This window comes from Dermacentor silvarum, chromosome 2, assembly GCF_013339745.2.
Source record: "Dermacentor silvarum isolate Dsil-2018 chromosome 2, BIME_Dsil_1.4, whole genome shotgun sequence".
Taxonomy (NCBI): domain Eukaryota; kingdom Metazoa; phylum Arthropoda; class Arachnida; order Ixodida; family Ixodidae; genus Dermacentor; species Dermacentor silvarum.
Window position 1 is genome coordinate 129,348,024 of NC_051155.1, and position 13,495 is coordinate 129,361,518.

Sequence of the window (13,495 nt, forward strand, 5' to 3'; positions counted from 1 at the left end):
TTCGAAAGTAAATACAGGTACCTCTTGGGAACGATAGTTGGAAACAGTCCAGGACGACGACTTCATAGATCCGCAGCGGCCGGATTTCACCGTCAGGTTCAGTCGTGTATGGTTGTGTTTACAGTGTACTAGAATAGGGGCAGTGTGCTCACTGCCGTATCCCTGCGCCGCGCCGCCGCGGCGCACTCAGCGTCGACTGCTCGGGCGCCCGCCAGAGGCGCTGCCGCCAGTTTCTCCTGAAAACTTCCCTCGCTTGGTATGGAGTGCGTTCTGTTGGTTCGCGACGTTGACCGTTCTCCCTCAAGGGCTGCAGAAGATAGCGCCAACCTTTCCTTACTGAAAACGAGCCACTTAATATCGACGTTGTCGGCTCTCGACTGCAAGTCCCGCCGGCGTTTTCCTCTGTGCTTGACACATTACTCAATGTGCACTGTGAGTGAGTGTGAATGGCTAGCCGCCGTCGAAATTACTGTTTTGAACCCGAGTGCAGAACTGGCTACAGTCGCGTGAAAGATGCACCAAAGGCGTCTTTGCTCAGCGTTCCACGTGATGATAAATGACGTAATTAAGGAATGGGAGAGGAACCTCAACCGTGCAGATAAGACACTGGAGGAATCTTGCGCCGTCTGCGAGTTATACTTCGAACCGCCATTCATAATTAGGGACTTGTGCACCTTATAGAATGCAAAGAGGTGTGCATTCCTCGTGACAATTGCCACTGCTATCAGAAAACGCTGTTCCCACGATTCTTCCGAATTCACCACAGTACCTGATGAAGACGACACCTAAGCCCAGGAACAAACGGAAAAGGTGTGAAATGGTCGAAGCACCCGCGAAGAAAAGCCGAAGCGCACAAGACAGTAGCTATTTGGAGTTTTCACCGGCTGCTTCCAGCACTTCCGTCTTCCGGGATCATTCTTTATTTCGTTGTAAATAAACATTGGAATTGCATAAATGTACACCCATGAGCAAAAGCATACGGACTAGGGATAGGGCGATAAAGCCGTTTGTTTCAACTACCTGGGAATGCAACTTGAAATTTAGGACTGCAGTCCAATCTTGGCATTGCGAGCTTTCCAGTGTACTCGTCAATTTCAATTTATGCATGTTAATTACGAAGAAATTGAGTTGTTTCAGCGACCTTGTGGTCCGTATAATTTTGCTCACGGGTGTACCTGGTATTTTCATCCTTTCAATTTCATGTCGCATTAACGTTACGAAAGATGTAATACATAAATAACCCGCTAATCAGCTTAACTTGTGCAGTAGTGATACCTAAATATTTCGTGAATTGATGGGGCAACGTGAAAATGTGTAAGGCGCTGCACGCCTTACCTGCGAAAAAAAGAAAAAAAAAACGAAGTGGTGGTTAAATTCGGCGCGGTGGTGCTGGAAACGCCGATGTGCGGTCGTTGTGGCGAAACCACACTGACCATTTTATCGATCAGCTGCAGAAAAAACTCTGGTGCCCCTTGCTACCGTAACTGCAGCGGCCGTATCAAGCCTTTAACAGCATGAATAGCATGCAAGGCTAGTTCATCTGTGCCTCCGGCTCAAAACAACGCCAACCTTCTGTAGATCAGCCGCAACTATAGTAATTTATTTCACTGCAAAATGCGAAGGTGCACCAAAAGAACTTTCGTGCGCTGCACGTCACGCATTTTACTTTTACCCGGTGAAAACAGCAACACCCGGTAGCTGTTCTACCGCGACGCGTAGGAAAGTTTCAGGTTACGCTGCGAACCGCGCCACCTGTCGGCGGCGATACGAAGTGCGTCAAGCTCTGCCACGTTGTGAGCGCACTACAACTCTTCTAGTACACTGTAGTCTTGTTGCAGTGTGAAAAGACAATCGCCCGACTCCCTGCCGACGAGTCCGTTCCGGCCGTCACTCCGCCGATACTGCCTTCAACGATCCGTCTGCAGACTGCTGGCGTCGGTGCAGGGTGAAAGAGCCGCCGACAGGACGGAAAACGCTGTCGTCAACAGTCCGAAGACCAAAATCGGTGTCGTGTCGGCCTAGTGTGAACGAGCCTTTAGCGGGCTGGCACCCACTCAGAGGGCTGTACCCAGGGTGGTCCTCGGAGTCTCGGCTTATTGTCCGAGAATGTATGGCTTCCAGTATATTTTAATCGATGCACTCTTGTTCAGTCGCACTTGCTCAGGTGGGCCGACTGGTTTCGCTTCCATCGTGTTGCGCAATGATCTGTCCTAGGTTCTTTCTTTCTTCCGTGCCGAGTATGTATTCCTGACAAGTCCTCCAGAATGGATACGTGCCACTATTACACAAGTGATATAGAATCCTTCAATGTATTTAGATATGTGCTATCGACATGCATCACCACACCGCCTTCGTGCTCGTTATAGCGCTGCGTCAAGGCCACAAACTATGCATCCGCCAGCTTTGTTGGCTGCATTTCAGCATAACTTCTCACCTATGCATTGCATAAACTATAAGCCATAAACCATAAACATTACATAAACCATAAACATTACATGATATCACACGTTGCATATGAAGAAAATAAGCACAATTGTACGCATCGTATTTAATCGTATAGCATTGCATTAACCGATTCACTCACGCTCCGCTTCCCATCGATTCGAACATGTACTCCCGTGAACAAAAGTATACGGACCAGGGGTTGCGCGAAAAAGCTGATTTTTTTCCTCTGCCTATGAACGCAACTTAAAATTGAGGACTGCAGTCCAAACTTGGCATTGCGGACTTTTCAATGTATCCGTCAATTCCAGTTTATGCTTGTTAATTATGAAGAAATTCACTTTGTTCGCAGACTCCATGGTCCGTATACTTTTGCTCACGGGTGTACCTAAAATCTGGATGTTATATTTTAATTACTGCGCTTTTCGGAAGCCGGTCTCAGGGTGACTGCGGGGTCTGTTACGACTTTTTATTTGTTATCGGTGCAGACATCGCCGATACTGAACGTACGCGCTACGCGATCAGCCCTTTGGACATTCACGGATACTCGGCATTCTACGAGGTAATCACCCTGTTCCTGGAAGGTCCGCTGCTTTTCGGTCTGCTACTATATGCTGACTACCACTGGCTGCGGCGACTTGACCGATATATGAGCTTGCCGGAACCCGGCTTTGAACCACGCCTCCTAGTCTCGCCTGCGGCGCAAGTCGGACTGTCGCTCTCCAAGGTATGTTTATGCTTCCAAGGGCGCACAGTGAATCGAGAAATTTTCAAACTGAAATGACTGACTCACTGACTGACTGACTGACTGACTCACTGACTGACTGACTGACTGACTCACTGACTGACTGACTGACTCACTCACTCACTCACTCACTACTCACTCACTACTACTACTCACTCACTCACTCACTCACTCACTCACTCACTCACTCACTCACTCACTCACTCACTCACTCACTCACTCACTCACTCACTCACTCACTCACTCACTCACTCACTCACTCACTCACTCACGATTCATTCATTCATTTGTTCGTTCCTTGGGTTTGCCGAAGCAACAAAGAACACATTGTATATACCATCATGTCATATCTGTGGATCACTTTTGATCACGTCTGCATGAAGAGAGCTGCTTCTTAAGGACGGTCAAGTTCATTGTATATGGTAGCATTAGTTCAAAACGCGGTTTTTAGGCATGTAAGCGCTTGTATTTTTGGACAAAAGGAAGCCGTAAACCCTCGGCCCATTACTTGTGCCGCGTTGGAAATAGTCACCAACTCGTGCAATTCCAAGAGAACAGCGCAAATAGGGGAGTTATTTGGTGCACATATTAGGAGCAAACATCGACAAATACAGAACAGGGAACAACGTCGTTCTGGGTCATGTGTCCTTTCGTTATGTGACCCGTGTCGATCGCTGTTCGCTTCCAAAAATTGCCTTCGACTAATGACTTATGAATCGATAAGCGTGTTGAGTTTTATTATGCAGGAATAGACCTAACAATACCAGGATTGTAAAAAAGCTGTACACTAATTTTACACCACTTTGGGCTTGTCTTGTCTCCAAGCAACAACCGTCAACTATTTGCGTGCATCTCCTTTCTTTCACTCTCTGAGCTCGCTACACTCTTGTCTGGAACATTGTGTCACACTGAAACGGCGCTTGTCATTTGTGACCCGAGAGTACCGGGAACGAAGCGGTAAAAAAAGGAACACACTCAAGGTGATGGTTAATGTTTATGAAGAAGATAATCTCCAACAGACGCGAAACTTTTATTGAGTGAAAACATAGCAGGAAAAGATTGTTTCTTCGAAACAAGAAAGCCCTCTGCCGAAAAAAAGCTTGATTGAAGTTCCTATTGACGCAGTTCTACCCGTCCAACGAGGTTTGTGGAATGAGCACATGATGCCATTTATGGGACTATATTTTCCTTCTGGAGCTGGTACGCCGGCTAAAGCTGGATTCACACGATGAGACGGATCGCCGATTCAGACCGCAGACGACCGTGATATTGCGGAGCTGACGCGAATAGTGCCACTAGCAACTCGTCGGCGCCAGTTCTTGTGCATGGCGTGATTCGGCGGCACTGAGATACACCATGCCCATCGGCTGGTCGAATCGGCAATCTGTCCCGTCGTATGCGTTCCGTTTTGGCAGGCAAGTTCCTGGACGTGTGCTGAGTGTCACCAAGGCTCGTGCTCACTGCTACAAGCGCTAAAAGAACAGCTCAACTTCACCAGATAGAACGCAACGCTTCTTGTGAAGGTACATAAGTATTAGTCAATGTTTAAAAAAAACATGACAATGTATTCTTAAAGCATAGTTGCATAGAGCGCATAACGTAGGTACTGGCTGTTTCGCTGCTGCAATCTCTCTCACAGGAACAGACTCAAGCTCACACAGGCGTAGAACGATAGAAATATGAGACCACTAAATAATTTCCTATTCGTGATTGTACAACAATGTTCTTCACAAGTGTGCAATCTGCATGATAAGCGATCTCCAAGACTTTTGACTTCTGCAGCATTTTTCTACATAGCGAATTCTTTAAGGCTTATTTATTTAGGCATTGATTTGGATTCAATGTTTTCGGTTTCTTTTTTTTTTATTCGAATCACTCTTTGGCTACCTACCGACACATTGGGTGTCCGCTTCTGGCTTTTCTGCAAGGTTACCGTCTTCATGCCATCGTCACCACCGTCGTCGTCGACAAGTGGTTGTCGCCAAACCATCGTCGGCACAGTCGTCGTCATGACACCATCGACTTGTATACGCATTGTCATCGTCACCACTCACTCGCTTCCGCCACACACACGCAGTCACTCCTTATATACGGACACGCTGTGCCATCTGGCAACACATTGCTCAACCCCAAACGAGGTCGTATAGCCAGCTACCAGCAAAGTGCCACGTGTAACATTGATTTCCAGATTGCGTAGCGTTTACTGTCTTTTTAACAGCGGAGCTGTTGAAGTCGACCGTTCACGCCGACCATCAACCACCGTGGTTGCTTAGTGGCTATGGTGTTGGGCTGCTAAGCACGAGGTCGCGAGATCACATCCCGGCCATGTCGGCCGCATTTCGATGGGAGCGAAATGCGAAAACACCCGTATACTTAGATTTGGGTGCACGTTAAAGAACCCCAGGCGGTTCAAATTTTCCCCACTACGGCGTGCCTCATAATCAAATCGTGGTTTTGGTACGTAAAACCCGATAATTATTAATAAGCCGACACTCAGTCCGTGGAGCGTGTACAAAAAACCTCGCTGAACGATGAGATCATCGCGTGTTTCCTAGGAACCTCATCGCGGAGCGGCGTGTGCTCCGCCTCCTCTCCGTGCCGTGCACATGTTGCCTTGACATGGGACCCTAAGGAAAGTGAAGGAGAGCATGCGCGCGACGCTCGCTATGCTCGGGAGAGAGAAAGACAAAATGATGTAGAGAGAAAGAAATTGTAGCAGCACCAACGAGGCAACGCGCAGAGATGCCGACGCCGTCCACGTTCCCCGCGTTCGCGGCGAGCGAGCGCGGTGTCCGCGACGCGACTGTCCAATTGCTAGACGATACAGCGCTCGACTGCTGGCGCCATGCTGCGCCGCTCGCGCGTACCATGTTTCTAGCCGTTGGAAGTTGGAACGGAGGAGGCGTTGACGGAGAAAACGCTGGGCTGGTGGTGACTAGCCTGCTGTTGGGATCGGTGGTATTATAAACGCATCACTGTTTTGATGAACCAAATCTAATCTCATTATCAGGGAGGGAGCAGTCTACCTGACTGGAGCAGTATTTTTTTATTTGGGGTGTTGCTACGCTGCGCTCCGCAACCACCCCAACGACCGCCGCTTCGCGTCGGCGCCCGGCACCACGGCTTTCGCCGTGGCCCCGGGGTTCAACCGACCGCGCTGACAAACAGAGAGGGAAAAAAATGGAAAAGCGTGATATTAATAAGAAAAGTTCATTGCCAGAGCGGGATTCGAACCCATCTACGCATGATACCGAAGCAAGCTCCGTAACCACTCAGCCATACAGCCACGCTTCCAACGCTTGCATTCATGCGAACCATATGATTGCGTTCGAGCGCCCTCAGCGAAAGAAACCACCTAGAAACGCGGTACGCGCGAGCGCCACAGCGGGGCGCTAGCGGTCGAGCGCTGTATCTATAGCGGTCGAGCGCTGTTGCGTCCGTGACTGCCGCCGGCGCCCCTGGCGGCGGCTCGGCAGGTTTCGACTAGCCACGCCCCTGCAAGTGTGGAGGCGCAGCTTGACCTTGACGTCACCGGGGAGATAAAGCTTGGAGCCGCCGCGACGTTGGCATAACTCTCGTTGACTCAGTGGCGAGTACATGTAGCCTTGGCATGGGACGACCAAAGAAAATCCGGACACCCGAAGAAGCCGCCGCTCATCTTGAAGCGCGTCGCGCAGCCAAGCGAGAATCTGCGTGTCGGTGTCGAACAGATTCGGAATATCGTGCCTAGCAGCACTTAGTACTTCCTAGCAAAACTTAGCCAAACCGAGTAAAACCTGGAAGAAGCTAGGTCGATCACCAGCTCCGCTGTTTACCCCAGCCTTGCACCACTAGTGCATGCTGCCCACGTTTTTTTATTTATTTATTTATTCTCACTAATTTGGAACCTTTCACTACGCCATCTCTTATTGGTCGTGAGCTGCTTTGCTAATTGACCATTCTTACCTAATGTTAATTTTTTACATTTGTGGAATTTGATTACCCCGGCCTCCAAATGGCTTTCAACAGAATAATATTGTTTGCATTCTCAACTGTGTGCGAAGTACGATTTCATGCGTAATGACTCGCATTTTGTCTCCGCCGTCCAGTGGGGTCTTCATTCCATGCGTACACGAGCGGTGAGAAACACGAAAGTGGAAACACTGAGTAAAACCGTCATTACATGCGTGCTCTTTACAGCGCCGAAAATTGTTACGAATCCTGTCGAGCTGCAGCGTAGTTAAGGGAGCACGCCTCAGTCATGTTCGTCAATTATATGGTTGTTCTACGTTTCATCTCTGGACACCACAGCGTTATTTTATACAAGGCTGTGGCTATAGTTACGTCCGGCGTACTCTAACATCTTTTAACAGGTACGTTAGACGCATCCAGAACATTTCTTATGGAAGTATGTCCGACGTATCTCGTTGTTTTCTGCACATTTCACGTTAAGATACGTCGAAGATGAGTGCGCGGAACCGCGAAATACACGCCTGGCTCGCCTGAATGTTCCGGCAGTGTGCGTTGCAGTGTAACGCGCCTGAGTGAGCGCGGTCGACGCATATCGATGCTCCAACAAGTGTGGCATCTCATTCCGCATCTTCATGCGCGCGTTCAAAGAAGGAAAAATGCCTTCTATTCACTGTCTATCGAGGCAATACTATAACAACGGGTGTTTTTCGCAACTGGGCAATATTGCAATTATACGTTCCGCTACGCTTCAGTGATTGGTGGAAATGCGTTCGTCGTTTCAGTGGTTGCTCGGATATTTTGCAAATATATCAACATACGCCACATGTTCAACTTGAAACTGCGGTGCACAAATTAACAGAATTTTTCGCTAAGTCGAAGTAGCGGAGAGCAACTCTTTTGCAGCGAAGCGCAACTGGCTCTGCTGACCGCTTTTCAGGCCGCCTTCAGTTTCCGTCCTGAAACAGGTGCGAGTGACCCTTGTCGTACCGTTTGCGATGTCGCTCACGAGCAGTTCCTACATGACGCTTCTGCATTGCACCAGCGACAGATTGGCAAAAAACGTCTGCCTTTAGCAATGGCTGATCCTCGGAGAGCGCGCGCGCAACCACGAACTTCATCGTTCTCGCCTCAAATGGCCAGTGTCATCACTTGCCATCTTATTTCGCGTCAATATTTCATCTATTACATATTGAACGGATACAGTTACTTCTACACGAGTTTTCTTATAAAAGCGATGGGGCCCTCCGTCGCGCTGCCTCTTTTATTGTCATCTTTTGTCATCTTCTGTTTTGGCGTTTCCGTGAATACCGTCATATTCTCAAAAAATTGTTTTCTCTGCCACTTCAACCTTGCTTACAGACGGCTGCCAAGCACGAAGACACGGATGTAGTGAATGAAGACAAACTGGTTGCGGAGCTTGTCCAGAAGCCACAGAAGCAGCATCAGTCACCGTTGAATCCGCAATCGATTCAACAGTCGCAGATGCCGTCGCAGATGCAGCCGCAACCACAGAATCAGCCACCGAGTCCTGATAGCGCCCCGCCAGCCATGGTGGTATACCGCCTCCATAAAGCTTACGGTTACGTGGAAAACAATACTGTCCTGCAGGTAAACATCATTTTTGAGTGAGCACAAAAAAATACTACGCAGTATCGAGCTTTTTAAACGCTGTCGCAGTAATTCCTGTTCGACCAAAGATCATTCACCAGTACACCATGAACGATTTACGTAATTTACTACAGAAGCATGAAACATAACTTCCACAATGATTAAAGCAAGTAAAAACGCTTGACTCCCTCCCCTCCCCATCCCCTTTACTCATAAAAAGAATCATTTTGTTTTCTTTTTTCAACAACATAACAGGTAGAACATCTTTAAACTCAAAATATATTGAGAAATACTACCATCAAATGTTTGCCATTTTTTAACACTGCAGGCCTTGTTTCCCGGGAAGAAGGAGGATAGATAAATGCTGGGCTTTAGTTCTCGCGCTGAAGCAAAGCAGGCAAACTACAACACCTGACTTACATCATACAACAAGCGTTCAGAAATGTTAACGCTCAGTGTTTCAGCGCTGCTTGAAAGAATGGACGAGGCGAACCGCATCTAAGCCGCACGGTAATTTTACTCCGCTAAGAAAGTTCCAGGTCTATCAATCCTTCCGAACTTCCTGTAAGCCTCACGAGGTAGGGCCCGTTCTACAATTTAGTGGTACGTCATGTTTCACGAAAAATAAGTTCAATCCGCAAAAAAATGTTTTAAAGGTGTTGAAAGATGGGCTGGTGCGCAGACAGCAAAATAAAAATGGACAGAAAAATAAATTATTAAAGTATTTAAGCAGCCTTCTTGTGTCAGCGCAAAACATGATATATCAGAAAGCTACATAACTTGTTTCAGAAAGTTTATTCAGATGAGTTCCTGAAGTAGGCGAAATCGGCGTCAGCAAAGTCGCCGAAAGAGTCACTGGGATCTAAAGACAGTATGTTGCTTGTCAATTTTTCCCGTACCAAGTTTTCTATTCCTTCTGGGTTGCGTTTTTATGCCAAATTTTTATGACGAATTTCATTGTTCACAGTTTGGAGGGTATGAAATTCGCAAAGCACGAACAGGAACGCAAATTATAAACCGCTGTCGTGACTGTTAAATAAGTCAGGTTGGATGAGCTAATTATCAATTTTCAATGTTGCTCAGGCAAATTGTATTCAGTAAATACCACTTCAACGACGTTATCTCTCGGTTTGCATCAACCAGATTAAATATTGTTTCTAGCACATTATTAGCAGTCACAACAATTAAGCAAATTTATCCAATAATTTATCATTTTATCCGTGCAGTTCTTACCAACGTGTTTGGCAACTACCATTAACGGCGTTGTTCTAAGAGGCTTTATTTTAGGAACATCATAGATCCACCTTCCTCAGACGGATTTTTAAGCACCAGTTCCTCGGCTCAATGAGCTAGCGTGCAAGCAAGCTAGCGTGCAACCCTGTCTTGTCCGGGATGGTGTTTCGAGTGAGTCCTGCGATCGCTCGCGTCAGCTCGGAACGCGTTATGTCCCGTTCGAGCGTACGTTTCTTCTTGAGAAGCTTCCCTTGTGTACCGTGATGCCGAGTATGAAGTGGTCGCTTCCTAGCGTTTCGTTAGTATTTTCCCACTCGACGTCCCGAAGGCTGGACGCGAGCACAAGATCGGGACAGGTGTCGCCTTTCGCTGTATCGGAGCGTGAATTCACGAAGCAGCATGCAACAGCGTCTGTGAAGACTCGTTTCACTTTCTTGTTGTACTGATTTCTATGAAAAAGAGATCAACCATTTTCGGTGTGCCTGACGTACAACCACGCCTCGTGCGCAGCGTTGAAGTCGCCTAGTATGAGGATGCTGTTTTCTTCAGCCAGCTGCCTCGCTTGCTGCACCAAGTTGTCTAGGGGCCCAGCGTATCCTTGGGCGTGCTGTGAATATTAAGCATAAATATACTCGTGTTTTCCCTGCACTGCGGTACTATTTCTGTGAAGACGTGATCGACTCTTCTGTCCGCGTATGTGTGTCTATTGATGTGTGGTCGATTGTTGGCAAGTTCTTATGGCAACGACGCAGCCTCCTGCTTGAGTAAGGCCACACGTTGGGATTCTCAGTACGACATACTGAAGGCGTTAAGCGTAGCGCAACCGACATAGGACAAAAGAGCGACACCGAACACACACGAACATAGTGCCATGTGTGTGTGGTTTGTGTCACACACTTGTCCTGTTCCAGGGCCTCCACAACCTGTCATATACTAGGCGAGATGTGTTCACTGCGCTGCTGTACGATCAAAAGACATAATTTGCATGATAATGTGAATGTAATTTCCGGTGACTGAAGTCACTCTGTCACGCTAGCACTATCACCATTCCATTGTCCTAGCGCGAAATTTCTGTTGACATCAACCAATTACCCTATTTCCCTAAACAATGCATGGAATTCCTACATAGACAAAACTCCCTATACTTCGCACCACTGCATGACTTGCACACCACTAAACCCTGTACCGTCTCATAGCAAAAATAATATGTGGTTAGAGTAGCTGCTTGTGACAGTAGTGAAACATAGCTCGAAGCTTTTAAAGACGATAGTGTTTCTTGGGCTAACTAAACGGGAAAAACTTTGTCTGTCTGTCTGTCTGTCTGTCTGTCTGTCTGTCTGTCGGTCTGTCTGTCTGTCTGTCTGTCTGTCTGTCTGTCTGTCTGTCTGTCTGTCTGTCTGTCTGTCTGTCTGTCTGTCTGTCTGTCTGTCTGTCTGTCTGTCTGTCTGTCTGTCTGTCTGTCTGTCTGTCTGTCTGTCTGTCTGTCTGTCTGTCTGTCTGTCGGTCTGTCTCTGTCTGTCTGTCTGTCTGTCTGTCTGTCTGTCTGTCGGTCTGTTGTCTGTCTGGTCTGTTGGTCTGTCTGTCTGTCGGTCTGTCTGTCTGTCTGTCTGTCTGTCGGTCTGTCGGTCTGTTGGTCTGTTGGTCTGTCGGTCTGTCGGTCTGTCGGTCTGTCTGTCTGTCTGTCTGTCGGTCTGTCGGTCTGTCAGTCTCAACGCGTTACAAATAGTGTCGAAGAGACGCTACGCGTTAAAAACAAGCCGACTGAAGGCGCGGCTCAGTAGTTGGCTGTAAGCCAACAGTAATAAAAGGTCCCAACAGATGGTGCGAGAGCAGGGCGAACGCGGAAAATTTGAATTGAATTCAGCAAAACCACCATTGCATCCATCATGGGAGGAGTGAGAGGGGAGGGGAGAGCATGAGGAGTGGGAGGGAGGAGAGCAGAGGGTGTTACGTATCAGGGGCGGCAGAAGACTATCGTGTTTCGACGTCATTTGCAGCGAAGCGAGCAGATATGCGGCCAATTTCTCTGCTCCGATGCAGGGCCTGAGCTTCACTGTCCGTGCTGGCGAGTGCTTCGGCCTCCTTGGAGTCAATGGCGCCGGGAAGACGACCACCTTCAAGATATTGACGGGCGATATCCTGCCCCACGAAGGTGATGCCTTTATCGCTGACGTGTCGGTCGTGCGGAATGTGTACGAGGTAAGCAGATGAGGTCGCGACTTCGTGCATCTTTTTTCATTGCTGTGTACGGGGTCATTCATATTTTGCAAAAAGCGCCTAATTAGCACTGAACAGCTCGTAGTAACCTAAATGTTGACCCGTAGAATGCTGTATGGTAGACGCCATCTGCAGCACCGCAGGTGGCGCGCCAGGCGCCGATGAGGACAATCAGGTGTCGCTTCTCTTGGCCGCCAAGCGGAGGGGGGCTCATCTCTTAATCTCTTTTGAATTTATTTGGCATACTGTGGATATTTTGGGAGTAAAGTATCGCCTACTTGCTAGGCTCATCACTTCTGGTAGAGTTGGTTATTCTGCGGCGAACTTTTTTATTTGGGACGCGCCTGTTTCTTTTTATGGTGCATGCCATAAAGATGTTGCTATTACTGATATTCATGTGAGCTCATCGTATTTCGAGGCGCTGCTTGCCGTGAAGTACAAAAATTATAAGACGCTTAAGCTTCGCGTTTAAGAGTGGAACGCGATAGCATTCAAAAATCCTTGACTTCGCTTCGCGACAACTGCAGCTTAGCAACCGTAATGATTACCGCGAAACACTGGTGGCGAACGCTATGCACGAAGGCGAGCTTTCTGGTAGAAACGCGGCCTCTTGCGTGGGTGATCCTGAAGATATTGCACAGCCACGCCAATAAATTTTCAGGTAACCGTTTTTGTTTCCCATTTTTAATATTTCAGTCTGAGAAGATTTACCATAAAAATTCGCTGTGGGTGTTTTGTTTCATGGCATGGGTTTGTGGAATGTCATTCTCAAAATTCCGAGGACTAGAATGGAACATTAATAGAACATTAATGATAGAATGGTGGGGCAATATAACCCGCATATATACCGCATGTCATATAAGAAGGCGTGGCATATACATGTACCTAAATATATTCGGAGGGCCTGCGTGGTGGGGGATGACTTTCTCCGCCAATCGCCGACATCGCACGCCGACGCCGGTTGCCGACGCCGGATTTTCTGCGGCGCGGGGTCCTTAACGCTAACGCGTTAAAAGTGCTTTAGTTTTGTTGGACGACTCAATACTAGCGGCATAAATTGCCTTAGAATGAACGACCTGCCTTCGTAGATTGTCTTGGAAGAGCTGCGCCACCTTCAATCGATCTTGCGCTCAGTTGATAAAGTATTAGGGCAGCTGGACCAAAGTACTGCATTCTCCCCCAACAATATAGAATAAAATGCTAAATTGTCATAGCACGTGAATGAAACCTTGGAAGGAGGCTAAATTCGCGAGACAGTTGGTTGTCTATGCGCTTGCCATCCTGTTTATTGAATAAACA

The 13,495-nt window shown here is 47.8% G+C and overlaps 1 protein-coding gene across 1 annotated transcript in view; it reads left to right on the top strand.

Moving 5' to 3' along the window:
- The window catches only part of LOC119440373 (retinal-specific phospholipid-transporting ATPase ABCA4-like), a 41,678-nt gene extending 36,989 nt beyond the window's left edge, over positions 1-4,689 (top strand). Inside the window, exons 12-13 of the mRNA XM_037705287.2 lie at positions 2,931-3,169; positions 4,603-4,689. Coding sequence (XP_037561215.2) covers positions 2,931-3,169; positions 4,603-4,689 — 326 coding nt within the window. The remainder of the gene's footprint in view (positions 1-2,930; positions 3,170-4,602) is intronic.
- Positions 4,690-13,495: the final 8,806 nt, after the last annotated feature.